Source organism: Notamacropus eugenii, chromosome 7 (genome assembly GCF_028372415.1).
Source record: "Notamacropus eugenii isolate mMacEug1 chromosome 7, mMacEug1.pri_v2, whole genome shotgun sequence".
Taxonomy (NCBI): Eukaryota; Metazoa; Chordata; class Mammalia; order Diprotodontia; family Macropodidae; genus Notamacropus; species Notamacropus eugenii.
The window spans coordinates 65,848,320-65,865,834 of NC_092878.1; the positions used below are offsets into that span (position 1 = coordinate 65,848,320).

General features: G+C 38.8%; 1 protein-coding gene across 2 annotated transcripts in view; it reads left to right on the forward strand.

Moving 5' to 3' along the window:
- Nucleotides 1-16,813, forward strand: part of TSHR (thyroid stimulating hormone receptor) — a 171,819-nt gene extending 155,006 nt beyond the window's left edge. For both annotated transcript variants that reach the window (XM_072625602.1, XM_072625603.1), the window contains 2 exons: nt 13,426-13,614; nt 15,233-16,813. In XM_072625602.1, the coding sequence (XP_072481703.1) occupies nt 13,426-13,614; nt 15,233-16,646 (1,603 nt within the window). In that variant the 3' untranslated portion in view covers nt 16,647-16,813. The remainder of the gene's footprint in view (nt 1-13,425; nt 13,615-15,232) is intronic.
- The last annotated feature ends 702 nt before the right edge of the window (nt 16,814-17,515 follow it).

Consider the following 17,515-nt stretch of genomic DNA (forward strand, 5'->3'; position numbering starts at 1 on the left):
ATCACATATAAGGGCATAAAAACCTCACAATCCATTACAGAAAGGCAGAAATATTAAATGCATCCTTTTCAGATCATGATGCAATAAAAATTACATGTAATACAGGGCCTTGGTAAAATAGATTAAAAATTAATTGGAAACTAAATAGTCTAATCTCAAAGAATGAGTGGGTCAAACAATAAATCATAGACAGCAATCAATAATTTCATCAAAAAGAATTACAAAATAATGAGACAACATGCCAAAATTTATGGGATGCATAATGCATAATCAATACTTTGGGGGAAATTTTATATCTCTGTTTATATGAATAAAGTAGAGAAAGAGCAGATTAATTAATTAGGCATGAAATTTAAAAGGCTAGAAAAAGAACAAATTAAAATGCCCCAGTTAAATACCAAGTTAGAAATTCTGAAAATCAAAGGAGAGTAAGTAAGAAATAATAAATAAATAAATAAGTCAAAAAGCTATTGAACTAGTAAATAAAACTAAGAACTGGTTTTATGAAAACCCAATAAAATGGACAAACTTTAGGTTAATTTTATTTTAAAAAAGAAAGAAGAAAACCAAGTTACCCTTATCAAAAATGAAAAGAATTAATTCACCACCAATGAAGAGGAGACTAAAGCAAGAGTTAGGAGCCTTTTGTCCAACTGTATGCAAATAAATCTGACAATCTACTAAGGGAAATGGATGAATATACACAAAAATACAAATTGTCCAAATTAACAGAAGAGGAAATAAAATATATAAATAACCCCATTTTAGAAAAGTGAACAGGCCATCAATGAACTCCTGAAGAAAAAAATCTCCAGGGTCAGATGGATTTACAAGTGAATTCTATCAAACATTTAGATAATAAGCAATTCCAATACTATATAAACTATTTGGGAAAATAGGCAAAGGAGTTCTACCAAATATGGTGCTGATACCTAAACATGAAGAGCCAAAAAAGAAAAAAAAACTATAGACCAACTTCCCTAATGTATATTGATGCAAAGATTTTAAATCAGCAAAGAGATTACAGCAATTTAATACTAGGATAATACATTATGACCAGGTGGGATTTATACCAGGAATGTAGGGCTGGTTCAATACTAGGAAAGCTATTAGCATATTTTACCATATCAATAACAAAACCAATAGAAATCATGATAATGGATGAAGAAAAAGCTTTTGACAAAATATAACACCCATTCCTATTGAAAACACTAGAGAGTATAGGAATAAATGGAGCTTTCCTTAAAATGATATGTAGTAGTATCTATCTAAAACCACGAGTGAGCACTATCTGTAATGGGGATAAGCTAAAAGCCTTCCCAATAACATCAGGGGCAAAACATGGATGCCCATTGTCACCACTATTATTCAATATGGTACATTTCTAAATGTTAACTTTAGCAATAAGAGAAGAAAAGGAATTGAAGGAAATCACACAAAGCAATAAGATCACTCTTTGCAGGTGACACAATGGTATACTTAGAGAATCAACTAAAGAATTATTTGAAATAATTAACAACTTTAGCAATAAATTCATAAAATCATAGTTTTCATGACTGCTGCTTTATAATATAGTTTTAGATCTAGTATGACTAGACCACCTTGCTTTGCATTTCCCCCCCATTAATTCCCTTGATTTTCTTGACATTTTGTTCTTCCAGATGAATTTTGTTATTATTTTTTCTAGCTCTATAAAATTAGTTTTTGGTCATTGGTGTGGCATTGAATAAGTTAATTAATTTGGGTAGAATATATAGAGAACTAAGTCAAATTTATAAGAATACATGTCATTCCCCATTGATAAATGGTGGGAGGGCATAAATAGATAGCTATCAGATAAAGACATCAAAGCTATCTATAGTCGTATGTAAAAAAATGCTCTAAATCACTACTGATTAGAGAAATGAATTAAAACAACCCTGAGGTACCACTTCACACCTACTGATTGGCTAATACAACAGAAAAATGATAAACATTGGAGAAGATGTGGGAAAATTAGGACATTGATAAACTGTTGGTAGAGTTGTGAAGTGATCTAACCATTCTGGATAGCAATTTGAAACTGTGTCCTAAGGGCAAACTGTACATACCCTTTGATCCAGCAGTACCACTTCTGGGTCTGTGTCCCAAAGATATTATTAGAAGGAGGAAAGGACCTACCTATACCAAAATGTTTATGGCAGTTCTTTTTGTGGTGTCAAAGAATTGAGGGTTGAGGGAAAGCCCATCAAATGAGGAATGGCTGAACAAGTTGTGGTACGAGCGTAATGGAATACTAGTTTGTGTTATAAGAAGTGACGAACAGGTACATTTCAGAGAAACTTGGAGAAACTTAGATGAACTGATGCTGAGTGAAGTGAACATAGTCAGAGACCATTGTACACATTAACAGCGACATTGAGTGACAATAAACTATGATTGACTTAGCTCTTCTCAGCAATATAGTAATTCAAGACAACTCCAGAGCACTTGTGATGGAAAATTCCATCCACATCCAGAGAAAGAGTGATGGAGGGGTTTTTTTTGGTTTTTCCCTTTGTTCTGTTTCTTCTTTCACAACATAACTAATGTAGAACTATATGTACATGATTGTACATGTATAACTTACATCAGATTGCTTGCTGTCTTAGGGAAGGAGGAATCAGAAGGAGGAAGATAAAATTTGAAACTCAAAATCTTTATTTTTTTTAATTTATTTATTTAACTTTTAACATTCATTTCCACAAAATTTTGGGTTCCAAATTTTCTCCCCATTTCTCCCCTCCCCCTGCCCCAAAATGCTGAGCATTCTAACTGCCACTATCACCAATCTGCCCTCTCTTCTAACATCCCTCCCTTCCCTTATCCCCATCTTCTCTTTTGTCCTGTAGGGCCAGATAACTTTCTATACCCCATTACCTGTATTTCTTATTTCCTAGTAGCAAGAACAGTACTTGACAGTTGTTCCTAAAACTTTTGAGTTCCAACTTCTCTTCCTCCCTTCCTCCCCACCCATTCCCTTTGGGAAGGCAAGCAATTCAATATAGGCCATATCTGTGTAGTTTTGCAAATGACTTCCATAATAGTCGTGTTGTGTAAGACTAACTATATGTCCCTCCATCCTATCCTGCCCCCCATTGCTTCTATTCTCTCTTTTGATCCTGTCCCTCCCCAAGAGTGTTGACTTCAAATTGCTCCCTCCTCCCATTGCCCTCCCTTCCCTCATCCCCCACCCCCCTGCTTATCCCCTTCTCCCCCACTTTCCTGTATTGTAAGATAGGTTTTCATACCAAAATGAGTGTGCATTTTATTCCTTCCTTTAGTGGAATGTGATGAGAGTAAACTTCATGTTTTTCTCTCACCTCTCCTCTTTTTCCCTCCACTAAAAAGTCTTTTGCCTGCCTCTTTTATGAGAGATAACTTTCCCCATTCCATTTCTCCCTTTCTCCTCCCAATATATTTCTCTCTCACTGCTTAATTTCATTTTTTTAAGATATGATCCCATGCTATTCCATTCACTCTGTGCTCTCTGTCTCTGTTTGTGTGTGTGTGTGTGTGTGTGTGTGTGTGTGTGTGTGTGTGTAATCGCACCCAGTACCCAGATACTGAAAAGTTTCAAGAGTTACAAATATTGTCTTTCCATGCAGGAATGTAAACAGTTCAACTTTAGTAAGTCCCCTATGACTTCTCTTTGCTGTTTACCTTTTGCCTCTCTTCATTCTTGTGTTTGAAAGTCAAATTTTCTTTTCAGCTCTGGTCTTTTCATCAAGAATGCTTGAAAGTCCTCTATTTCATTGAAAGACCATTTTTTCCCCTGAAGTATTATACTCAGTTTTGCTGGGTAGGTGATTCTTGGTTTTAGTCCTAGTTCCTTTGACTTCTGGAATATCATATTCCATGCCCTTCAATCCCTTAATGTAGAAGATGCTAGATCTTGTATTATTCTGATTGTATTTCCACAATACTTGAATTGTTTCTTTCTAGCTGCTTGCAATATTTTCTCCTTGATCAGGGAACTCTGGAATTTGGCCACAATGTTCCTAGGAGTTTCTCTTTTTGGATTTCTTTCAGGCGGTGATCGGTGGATTCCTTGAATACTTATTTTGCCCTCTGGTTCTAGAATCTCAGGGCAGTTTTCCTTGATTATTTCATGAAAGATGATGTCTAGGATCTTCTTTTGATCATGACTTTCAGGTAGTCCCATAATTTTTAAATTGTTTCTCCTGGATCTATTTTCTAGGTCAGTTGTTTTTCCAATGAGATATTTCACATTATCTTCCATTTTTTCATTCTTTTGATTTTGTTTTGTGATTTCTTGGTTTCTCATAAAGTCATTAGCCTCCATCTGTTCCATTCTAATTTTGAAAGAACTATTTTCTTCAGTGAGCTTTTGAACCTCCTTTTCCATTTGGTTGATTCTGCTTTTAAGAGCATTCTTCTCCTCATTGGCTTTTTGAACCTCTTTTGCCAATTGAGTTAGCCTATTTTTCAAGGTGTTATTTTCTTCAGCATTTTTTGGGGTCTCCTTTAGCAAGGGGTTGACCTGCTTTTGATGCTTTTCTTGCATCTCTCTCATTTCTCTTCCCAATTTTTCCCCACCTCTCTCACTTGATTTTCAAAATCCTTTTTGAGCTCTTCCATGGCCTGAGCCCATGGTATATTTATTTTGAATGTTTCGGATACAGAAACTTTGAATTCTATGTCTTTCCCTGATGGTAAGCATTGTTCTTCCTCATCAGAAGGGATGGGAGGAAATATCTGTTCACCAAGAAAGTAACCTTCTTTGGTCTTATTTTTTTTCCCTTTTCTGGGCATTTTCCCAGCTAGGTACTTGACTTCTGAGTTTTCTCTCCACACCCACCTCACCTCCAGATCCTCCCAGCCAGAGCTTGGGGTCTGAGATTCAAATGCTGCTTCCCAGCCTCAGGGCTTTTGGTGGGGATGGGGCTGCTATTCAGTGTGAGATTAAGTTCAGGTGCTCAGGTGGGGGCAGGGCTGCTTCAAGGGGCTCAGTTCCCTCAGGGGGTTTATGTGGAGACCTTTAACAATGGATCCAAGCTCCTGCCTGCTTGGGGAGCCCCTGTCCGCAGCTGCCCCTGCTGCTGCCTCCCGAGGGGGCCTGAGTTATGGGGACACCCCACTCCCCTCTCGACCAGCCAAAGAGACCCTCTCACTGACCCTTGTCATCTATGGATGGAGGGACCTGTGTGGCCACTGGAGATTCTGTCCCTGAAACTGATCGAATCTGCTCCTCTCGGTGCCGCTCAGCCAAGGCAGGGCTGGGCTCCGCTCTGGGTCCGGGGCATGAGGGACCTTTCGTGTCAGGTTTTCAGGTCTCTCTGGAACAGAAATCTCCTCCACTCTGTTGTTCTGTGGCTTCTGCTGCTCCAGAATTTGTTGGGAGTTCTTCTTTACAGGTATTTTATGGGCTGTGGGTTCAGAGCTAGCATATGTGTGTCTTCCTACTCTGCCATCTTGGCTCCTCCCCCTCAAAATCTTATAAAAGATGAATGTTGAAAGCTATCTTATCTGTAATTGAGGGGAAAAAACTATTTACCAAAAAAAGAAAAGAAAAGGAGGAGCGGGGAGAGATATCTTGTAACAAATACGTAAAGTCAAACATAACAAATTCATAAACTGAATTTGCTAAAGGATGTCTGTCTTATTCTGTACCCTGAATCTGTGACCTCTTTGTTAGGAAGTGGGTAATATGTTTCCTTATTGGTCCCTGAAATCATGGTTGGTCATGGTGTAGATAGTACTCTGAAGTCTTTCAGTTGTCTGTATTTACAATGTTGTTGATTCTGCTTACTTCATTCTGCAGCAGTTCCTGCCAGTCTTCCCAGTTTCTCTGAAACTGTCCCTTCTGTCATTTCTATACACTAATATTGATTATTTTGCTACACCACAATGTGTACAGCATGGATGCATATCCCCTTGGCTTCCTGTTCTTTGCCACTATGGGAAAAGCTACCATCCGTATTTTTGAACATTTTTGTTTTTTCAGCTGCGTCCAGCTCTTTTGTGATCACATTGGCAGTTTTCTTGGCAAAGATGTCGGAGTGATTTGCATTTTCTCCTCCAGCTTGTTTTACAGAGGCAAATAGGTTGGATGACTTACTCAGAGCCACAGCTGGTGGGTGGCTGGGGTTGGTTTTGAGCTCAGGAAGATGAGTCTTCCTGACTCCAGGATCAGGGCTCTGTGCACTGTGGTGCCTCCTAGCTGCCCCATTTTTGAGCATGCAAGTCATTCTGTCTGCCTGTCTGTCTGTCTGTCTGTCTGTCTGTCTGTCTGTCTGTCTGTCTCTCTCTCTCTCTCTCTCTCTCTCTCTCTCTCTCTCTCTCTCTCTCTCTCGCTCTTGCTCTCGCTCTCGCTCTCTCTCTCATCTTTTTGGAATGAGAGGCTAAAGGTTTTGTCACCAGGTCAAGGGGAATGCACAGTTTAATGGCGAACGGTCACTTGCTGGATGAATTTACAGCTCCACCAACAATACGTTAATAATCCTCTAAAAAAAATTCAGTTGAGCATCTACTCTTCCAGCTGAGTATCCCTGTTGTATTTATCCTCATTTACCTAATCTTTTAAGGCAAAGACCACACACAAAGGGAAAAGAAACTCCAGAAGTGCTCTTTTGATGTAATTTCACAGAATTCAATTCAATGCTGGTTTTCCACACACACCAAGCACACCACTCAGAGCAGCTGTGTTGTGAAGGGAAAGAATGGCAGAAGTCCCTGGTGGAGTAACACACAATGCAGATTTGGCTGCCTGACTACACAGTTCATCAACCATAAAATGCACTGCAAAGTAGGAAACAGAGACCTTATTCTATAAAAGTCTCTGGCACTAAGCTGGGTATATACCAAGAGAATAACGTTGTTCAGAATGTAACTAGAATATCTCAGGCCAAAAGATAGCACACACAAACACACACACACACACACACACACACATACACCTGGCAAAACTCCACAGCCAATGCAAAGTGAAAGACTGAGAAAATCCTATAGAGTAATTGCAAAATAAAAGTAGCTTAGGTGGTGCAATGGATAGAGGACAGGGCCTGGAATTCAGAAGACTCATCTTCCTGAATTCCAGTCTGGCCCCAGATGCTTACTAACTGTGTGACCCTGAATGAGTCACTTAACTGTTTGCCCCTGTTACTGCATCTGTAAAAATGAGTTGGAGAAGGAAGCGACAAGCCACTCCAGCATCTTTGTCAGGAAAATTCCACAAGGGTCATGAATAGTCAAACATGGCTGTAAACATTTGAACACCAAATGCAAAACATGGAAATACATAGCTGAGAGGATGCATACAAATATTGTAAAAAAGAGTGAACAAAAATTTTTCAGAAATATTGTAAAAACAGAGGAGGCACACAGAAACCTTAGTTCCAACAATATATTGCCACAAGGAATATATAGTCATGATATCTGAACTGAATGGTTCAAATATGAATTTTCCTAGCTATAGGGCAATGAAAGCAAACAATAAATCATTGCCAAAGGGGCGGAAGCCAAATTCCTTATACTGCAATATATATAAATATAAGGTATGCCACTATAACCTTCTGAATACTTTGGAATATTAGAATTGAATAAATGTAATATTTTATGCAAATGAGTACTCATTGGTTAAATGGTCACTTAATAATAATTAATATACTTAATAATAACTGGTATATAAATAGTCCTTTAAGGTTTTTTCTTGGCAAAGGTACTGGAGTGGTTTGCCATTTCTTTCTCCAGCTCATTTTACAGATGAGGAAACTGAGGCAAACATGACTTGCCCAGACACAGCTAGTGTTTGAGGTCAGATTTGAACTCAGGAATATGAGTGTTCTTCCAGGTGTGGCACTCTATCCACTGTGCCACCTAGCTGCCCCCTGAGCCTCTCAAATAGCTACATCTTCTTAATATGTGACATTGTTCTGCCATCCCTTTTGGATATAGACACACCTTCCGGAAGCAGGCGATGGAGGAGAAGAGTGGATTGGGACAAGGGATGGGAAGTAAGAACCCTAGGAGCTAGTGAGATAAACTCCACTAGGAGAGTGGAAGATTCATAGATAATTTAGTCTAAATCCTTCATTTTATAACTAAGGAAACTGAGACCCAAGGAAGTCAAAGGACTTGCTGAAGGTTGCACAGGTAATTCACATTAAATAGATTACATTTCTAAATATAAAATGAGTATAGTAGATATATAAAGCACTTTATAAACCTTAAAGCGCTGTATAAATGCTAGTTATTGTTTCTGTGGAATTTCAAAGTTTACTAAGTACTCGAAAATATCAAAACAACCCTATGATCTAAGTAGTTCCAGCATTATTATCCCCATCTTGCCAGTGAGAAAACACGTTAAGAGAATTGAAGTAAGATCCAAGGTCACATGGCTAGTTAATATTGGAGATAAGAAGAAAGCCCCTTGACTCTAAGTCCAGTGGTATTCCCAATACACCTTTGTATATATCTTGTATGTACCTGATTATTTCTTTCGAATGCAAGTTTTTTGAGGGCAGGGAATGGTTTTGCCTTTCTTTGTATTCCAAGTGCACAGTGCTCAGCACACAGTAAGTACATAATAAATATTTACTTGATTGATATTAGGGAGGGAAAAACATTCAGTTCTTCAAGGCCCCAGCTCAATACCAGATCTTTCATGAATCCTGCCTTATAGCCCTAATGGAAGTGTTCTCTCCCTCCACTAAACACGGTACTTCACATCTGACATCACAGGATTGTAAAGCTAGAGGTGCAAGGGGCCTTAGGGATCCACTAGTCCAACCTCTTAAATTTATCGCTGAGGAAAGGAGGGCCAGAGGAATTAAGTGATTTGCCCAAGGTAACATGGGTAGCAATGAACAGAACGGGATTTGAACTGAGAAGTCTTGTGCCTACAAATCAGCATCCTTTAACTATTCCACATTGCCTCCAATTTTCTCTATTACATACACACATCATTCCTTGTATAATAGTTTTCTATCCATTTTATCTCCTTTGCTATCCTGTAAATCAAGAAGGTCAATAATTATTCTTTTTATCCTCTAGGTCACATAGTACAACGTCTTACATATATTATGTTCTTGAGAATTACTTTGAAATAAATGAAGATACGACAAGTCAAATTACCAATTATTCGTGCCAAAAAAGGAAAGTAGTGACATAGATAATCCAAAACTGTACACTAGATGAGTGAAAAAAGTTATTTGAAATGAACTATATGCTATTTTGTAGTACATTTAATTTCTAATAATGTTTTACTTACATTATTAAAAATTTTGTTTTGCATTCCCTAAGGAGTTTTTTTACTCTTCGTTAGTTCTCATCTGAAAAATAAAAATCAACAGGTCATTTTCTCCCTTACAGTATTCAGAATGAGTGACAATCTTTTCTCTATACAAGTACAATTTCAAGTCATTTCAATACAACTTGAGATGGTTCCCATGACCTATGCTTTAAGCTTCAGTCCATCTAAAAGAACTGTGCTCAGATGCATTATCATTTCCTACGTACAGAACACTCTTTAGAGGCAAACTCTCATGGAGTACATGAATCCTGTAACTAAAAAATTAAGAAAAACAAAATTTCCCTTGACCTAGCTATCTCCCTCAATCTATTATCCCTTCTGCTTTCTCTCCTTCATTACCAAATATTTAGGAAAAAAAATAGGCTACAATTGCTTGCTGTCTCTACTTCTTCACCACCTACTCATGTCTCGGGTCTCTGCTATTTGGCTTTTGTATGGACCACTCCACTGAAGGAAGCTCATCTCTCCAAGTCTCCAATGACCTTTTACCAAGGCCCCATAGTTTTTTCTAGTTACCATCCTTCTTGACTTCTCTGAATCATATGAATAATTGAGTTTAATAACAAATGATATTGCTTAGATGGAATCATAAAGGCAAGCAGAAACATAACCAGACATCTTTTTGAAAATACAAAATTCAACACAGACTGAAGTATATTATTTTCATTTCTTTCTTTATCTCACTCTTTTTTTAATTCAAGTGTTTTTGGACAAAATGACTAATGTGGAAATGTTTTACATGATTGCACATGTATAAACTATAATGGATTGCTTTCTGTTTTGGTGGGGAGAAGAGAGAGGAGGGAAAATACAGAATTCAAAATTTCAAATTTTCTAAGTGTCTACTGTGTACAAGGTACTATGGACACTGGGGATACAAGGACAAAAAAATTGAAAACAAGGACAAAAAATTGAAAACAAGTCTCTGCCTTTAGGGAACTTACTAGCTAGAGAGACTGATGGGGAGAAAGAGAGAGAGAGAGAGAGAGAGAGAGATAGAAAAGCTAAACAGATATATTAAATATTGGAGATACAAAGATGAAAAATAACATAATCTCTACCTCTTTGATTATAGAACTGTAATCAAATCAACATTATCATTACTTCTAGAAAGACCATGTCAGTGGACTGCCCTATTATTCTATTTAACATCCCTGCAATACCTAAGATCAAAACACCCTTTCCTAGCCATCACTCCCTTATATGCATTGTTTCCTTCAATATTCTAATTGTATAAGCAGGGGTGTGCTGGAGCCAGAGAGCTGATTGTGAAATTTCCAGCGTGAGCATTTATACCTCACAAATCAAGTCTTTATTTATTGTTTTATTGATTGCCTCATCTTAAGAAAGCAAAGGGAAACAAAGTAGAGAAAATGTTAATAATACAAACTAAGCTTAAAAGTATCTTGGCATAATGTTGGGTGGAAGAGTTGGTTGTTAAACATTTGCCACCCACTATTCAAAGTAAGCTTCTTGGAGGAAGATTCTGTCTTGCTTTTTGTATTGTATCCACAACACTTAGTACAGCACCTAACATCTAATCAAATCTCCTTCATTTGAGCTATGAAAGGTGAAATGACGTTTCCCAAAATCACATGAGTACCACACGGTAGGGGTGGCATTCAGAAACCTAATTCCTTTAACTCCAAATCTAGTGCTCTTTTCAAGGACATTAGAAAACTAATAATTCCTTTCTCATACTTTTGCCTTCCATTATTTTCCCCAGAATATTGTTAGAACATCCTAGAATGGAAAAAATTGAAATGATTTATTGTGACACTTCCAGAGTCAATATACAAAATGGGAGACTACTGTGAATGTCTAGTTCAACATTAATCACGTCCATTTAAATACCCAGCCCCAGCTCAGGGACTCCCTCAGATCAGCCTTACTGTTTACCATCCCAGGAAGAGAACGGAGGGAGGTCATGAATACCACCCACTCTACAAATGCTATCTGTGACCTTTATAGGTAGAAGAGATTTCTTCCCAAGAGAAGGAAGTCACAGATACTGTATAACATAGATAAGTTGCAGAAATTCATCTTAATTCATACAAATCTGATTCTTATTGAGGCCCAGCAAGCCAATACATAAGGATCTGTCCAAGTTAGATGACTGTGTGTTTGAGGAGAGGTTTTAAGGATGAGCTGACTTAGAGTACGAACCCAGAGAACCCAAATCTCAGACTTGTTATAGGGATCTCCACTACAGGCTTACTTGTGTGAGTGGATCATTTATGCTCTCATTGCCTTTTTTGTATCAGCAGTGTTTCTGTCATTTTCTCCAATAGAATATAAGCTCTTTGAAGGCAGAAACTATTTTATTTTTGTCTTTGATTCTGTGCACATAGTAAGCACTTAATAAATAATTACTGATTGATTGTGTAAAAAGGGGACACCGACACACCTGCTCTTTACCTGCTTTGGTGAGATCTTTCTTGATAAAGCTATGTGTTCATAGACTAGATGATCATTGGGGGAAGCAAACGATGACTTGTCCAAAATGGCTTCTGCTCCACACTGCCACTGTGTCTGAAATACACATCATCTGAATTTACAGGATCATGGAATTATGGATTTGGAGTTGAAAAGGACCTATGAAGTGATCTAGTCCAAGCTCTCATTTTACAGGTGAAGAAACTAAGGCAGAGTGTTAGGGCACAATCTCTAAAAATGCTGCTTACAATGACTATCACTTACAAAGCACTGTAAAGTTTTCAAAGTACTTTATCTACATTTTCTCACTTGAATATCACAGCAACTCCGTGAGGTAGATAACACAGGTATGATTGTCCTTGTTCTATAGAAAAAGTAACAGAGTCTCAGAGAGTTTAAGTTATTTGTCCATGGCTACATACCTAATCAATGTCAGAGTCAGGATTGAACCTAAGACTTTTTGCTAAAATGCAAACATTACCTGAGAGTTAATGGATTAATGTTAGCATTAACTGATCAGATTCTCGAGTGAAGGGAAGTACTTTGAGCACATAGGCTATGGACGGCCAGATTTGTCTGGGAAATAGTGAGGCGCTGGGGCTAGCGGCTTCAACTGATTAAGCCCAGAGCATAAGACACAGCTATGGAAAGTGCGGTCAAATGACCTTGTCCAGTTATTAGGGAGAAGGTGATCTGTGTCTATTCAGATCACTCAGTGGTAAGGAGATGGGGGTGAGCCATCTTTCAAACAAAAGAAGAAAAAGAACAAGTTAGTCTGGAGGAACTAGCCTCAGCTAGGTGGTGCAGCAGATAGTGTCAGCCCTGGAATCAGGAAAACCTGAGTTCAAATCCAGTCTCAGACCTACTAGCTGTGTGATCCTGGGTAAGTCATTTGACTTTGTTTGCCTCTGTTCCTCATCTGCAAAATGAGCTGGAGAAGGAAATGGCAAACCATTGCAGAATCTTTGCCAAGAAGACCCCCCAAATGGTGTCATGGAGAGTTGGACACAACTCAAAATAACAAAAAGAAACCCAGACTGGTGTGGTGGAGGTTTAAAGTAGGTGGGATGGGCACTGGCCTGCAGGCCCAGAGTGAAGAGGTGACTACTCCCTTAAAAACTAAAGTGGCTAAAAGATACAACTTGTAGAATTTAGCAACAGCTGAGAGACAGCAGAAATGGAAAGACAGGGGACTTCTCCTGTCAGAGAATTCGAATCTCCAAGGAAGGATGAGAGAAGTCAGCTTTAGGGGTCTAAATCAGAAGTTTGAGAATGGAGCCAAGAAGGGCTTTTCAGTGGGTTGAAGGTTAAGAGCCTAAGAATTGGGAGTAGCCGAAGGAAAATCCGTGACAAAGCCTAAACTCCCATAGATTATCTTTGAAGGCTAGGGAAGTAGATTTTGAAAAACTTGACATTTGACCTCAAAAGACCTAAATTCCAATCTCATCTCTGATATTTCTGTTAACATGTGTGTGTATGTGTGTGTGTGTGTGTGTGTGTGTGTATAAGCAAGCTGCAAGTAATGAAGATTCATGGTTTCACACATAATTCTCTTTTTCTATTCTAGTTTTTACATGAAAATATTCTTTTTACTGGCTGTTAAATGCTTAATTAAAAACATTGAACACATGTGTACACACACACAAAATCTTCTTGCTAACTAAGCATCCTTATTTGATCTGCTTTTAACCTCACAGGGACATCTCTTACACTAGTGTTACTGCCCTACCATCTAAGGGTCTGGAGCATCTGAAAGAACTGATAGCAAGAAATACTTGGACTCTTAAGAAGCTTCCCTTTTCTTTGAGTTTCCTTCACCTAACACGGGCTGACCTTTCCTATCCAAGTCACTGCTGTGCTTTTAAGAACAGAAAGAAAAACAAAGGGTAAGTGTATGGCATGAATCTGGCCCACAGGTTCCTCATCTGAAGAAAGAGGGGGTTCAGTGCTTCCCAAAGTGGGTAATACCACCCCTTGAGGGAGGCACTGGAATGATCTAGGGAGTGATATTCACCTCAGGTGCAATTGGGGGGCATTGAATAAAAATAAGGCAGCATTGGACACATAAAGGAAGGAGAAAAGAGAAGAAAACCATTCATATATGTGTCATGTGTTGTATAACAGAGTTAAAATCATAGTGATTATATTATTTTCCAAATAAACACACAAAATTCAAATTATAACCAATCAGTGGTCAAGTCTGCCAACAGTTCTTAACAAGTAAGTATTGGCAGATGAGCATGTTGCACATTGTCAGGAAGTCCAGCATGCATCCACAGGAATATGTATGCATGTAATGACTTGTTTACAATATGACACTATACAGCTACATGACACAATATGGAAACTTCAAAATTACAATGCAGGAAAATAATAAAAATTTACAATAAATTATTAAATTTAAGATGCATCATTTTTTTTAACTTTATAGTTTTTTGAAATAACAATTAAAAAAAAAAACATTAAAGAAAGTAGATTTCCAGTGGGGCAATGAGCAATTTTTGTTTTTAAAACAGAGCAGTAGACCAAGTAAGTTTGGGAACCTCTGGGCTAGATGAGTGCTAAGGTCCCTTCTAGCTCTAAAGCTATGATACTATGATCCTGGTGCTTAAGATTGTACTCTGTGGGTAGAAGAGAGAGCACGAGTGTCAGATGTAAGCAGATTTGGACTACCTGCTCATCTTCAATTCATATATCAAAGACCCAGAATTTTTTTACTGCCCCACAATTATCATGACACTATGGAATGCATTTGTTTTCATTGGCATCACTTGACTGGGATGACATTTGTACATATACTCTACAAAGCAAGTTAGATGGACATGGTTCCTGTCCCTTAGAGGTGCTATATATAAGACAAGCAGCCATAATGAACAATATCTAAACAACTTGGATTAATTCCTCAAAGCAGGCTAAGAAACTACCTCAATTTCAGGTCATGTATCTATCATGCAGGGTCTCTCCCCCTCCATACCAGCTTGATTGTCCTCTTTCTCTCCTACCTACCCTACATCCCTTATACTCCCATCTTTCTTCCTTACCATGATTCCTTCCTTATCTACTCTGCACTCCCTGCCCTACTTCTGAGTATCTATTCATCTGCTTCCTGCACAGATCTATCCTGTTGGTGATAAATGTAGGCCTAATGATGGGGGCAGAATCAAACAGGAAAATGAAAAATAGTGCAGGGAAGACATATCCAGCATTCACAGCAGCAGAAAAACTGGGCGGATCAGGAAAATATATTTAGTTGGCATACGGCATTTGGGAAAGATGAACTCTACAGTAAGCCATATTGGCTTTTCCTCAACTCCAACATAGACAAGAATAGTCAAGCCTCCAGATATTTTACTCTATACCAGGAAAATTAGTTGAGCTCAGATTAAAACATGAGACAAGATGAAAACTATACTTGTTAGAATGGTTGGGGTTAGATCAGAATTCAGCTTCCTTCTAGAATGATTGCCAGAAAGAATCAAGACCCTGACCTCTGTTGCCTTTCAGAATCCTTGAGTCACTAATGTGCAACCAGAGCAGTGTTCAGAGCTTGCGTCAGAAGAAATCTGTCAATTCCTTGAATGGTCCCTTCTACCAGGACTACTCAGAGGAACAGAATCACACGAATGCGTTGTATGAGGGAGACTCCACAGTACAGGATTTCCACAGCAATTCCCATTATTATGTCTTCCTTGAAGAACAGGAGGATGAGAATATTGGATTTGGCCAAGAACTTAAAAACCCCCAAGAACTAATTATACAGGCATTTGATAGCCATTATGACTATACTGTGTGTGGAGGCAATGAAGATGTGGCATGCTCCCCAGAGCCAGATGAATTCAACCCCTGTGAAGATATAATGGGATATAAATTTCTTAGAATTATAGTATGGTTTGTCAACCTGCTGGCTCTCCTTGGCAATTTCTTTGTCTTGTTCATTATCCTCACCAGCCATTACAAACTTACTGTCCCACGCTTTCTCATGTGCAACTTGGCCTTTGCTGACTTCTGTATGGGGATCTACCTGCTCCTTATTGCTTCTGTTGATCTCTACACCCGCTCTGAGTACTACAACTATGCCATTGACTGGCAGACTGGCTCTGGTTGCAACACAGCCGGATTTTTCACCGTTTTTGCCAGTGAGCTCTCTGTGTACACACTAACGGTCATCACACTAGAGCGCTGGTATGCCATCACTTTTGCCATGCGCCTGGACAGGAAGATCCGCCTACGGCATGCATGCATCATCATGTTAGGTGGGTGGGTTTGCTGTTTCCTTCTAGCCTTGTTTCCATTGGTGGGGGTCAGTAGTTATGTCAAAGTAAGCATTTGCCTCCCCATGGACACAGAGACTCCCCTTGCTCTTACCTACATTATTGGAGTCCTGCTGCTGAATATCATTGCTTTTATCATCATCTGTGCCTGCTATGTAAAAATTTACATTACTGTCCGAAATCCCCAGTACAGCCCAGGTGACAAAGATACCAGAATTGCCAAGAGGATGGCTGTGCTGATCTTTACTGATTTCATGTGCATGGCCCCAATTTCCTTCTATGCTCTGTCAGCTGTTATGAACAAGCCCCTCATCACTATTAGCAACTCAAAAATCTTGCTGGTCCTTTTCTACCCACTTAACTCATGTGCCAATCCATTCCTCTATGCGATCTTCACCAAGGCTTTTCGGCGAGATGTTTTCATTCTGCTGAGTAAGTTTGGTATCTGTAAGTACCAGGCTCAAGTCTACCGAGGGCAGACAATCTCTCCAAAGAATACCATTGGTATTAATGGGCAGAAAGGTTGTCGGGGAGCAGGGAAGGCTCTTGTCAATGTGCAGGATGACTACGAACTATTTGAAAACATTCATCAAGCCAAAGGCAAGCAGAACCAACTCAAGGTAGACTGCAAACTGACAGTTTTATAAGGTCATCTTCATACTCTGCAACATCTCCAAATGCTAATCTCGCTGACAGAACCCTGATTTCCTAATTGAAGTATTCTAATTCTGTGTCACACTTTTTCCTTCACCCTTCTGTTCCTGCATTTCTTACAATGAATAAATAAATATATTTTGCACATGAATGACTTTAACCTAATCTCTCCTCATAAGATACAACCCTTAGGAGAACGAGGAAGTATTACCAAGACTAAGACTGCATCTCAAACTTAGGTGACAGCAAAATGAACCATCCTCTGGGAAATTTCCCAACCAGTTTGTTCCACAAACAAGTTTAAAGACAAAGTTTTCTAAAGGGGATGTAACACAAGTCAGTAGAGCTATGAGAGTAGAGATCCTTCCACTTCTGATGCCACCTGTAGAGTGGAGACTGCACTTGGACATTCTCCAATGACTTGGCTGGTGTCACACAGCTCATTATATGCTCTTTTGAGCTGCTTTAGCTTTGTAGTGCTTGGTACTACCACAAAGAACTGAAGCTGATTCAAGCCTAAAGTAAAAAAAAAAATAAGACCATAAGGAGAGTGGCTATTTTGAGTACCGAATAAAAGGGTGGGGTTGGGGCCGTGAGAGAGAACCTTTTTTTAAGATGTCTTCTGTGACTCTAGCCACTCCTTGAAACCACTTACTGTATTCATCTCTACAAGTTCCTATCAGGGATCCAAATATTTTGTGTTGCACAGAAGAATATGCAGGTTTGTTTGTATGGCTAAAAGCCTGTCTTCCTGATGAGTATCTTAGAAGAAAAGAATGGAATTGTAGAAACCATGTCTGGTTAGCAATAAATGTCTCTAATGGTATTCTCAAAAATACCACTTTGACCCACTGACGAATAT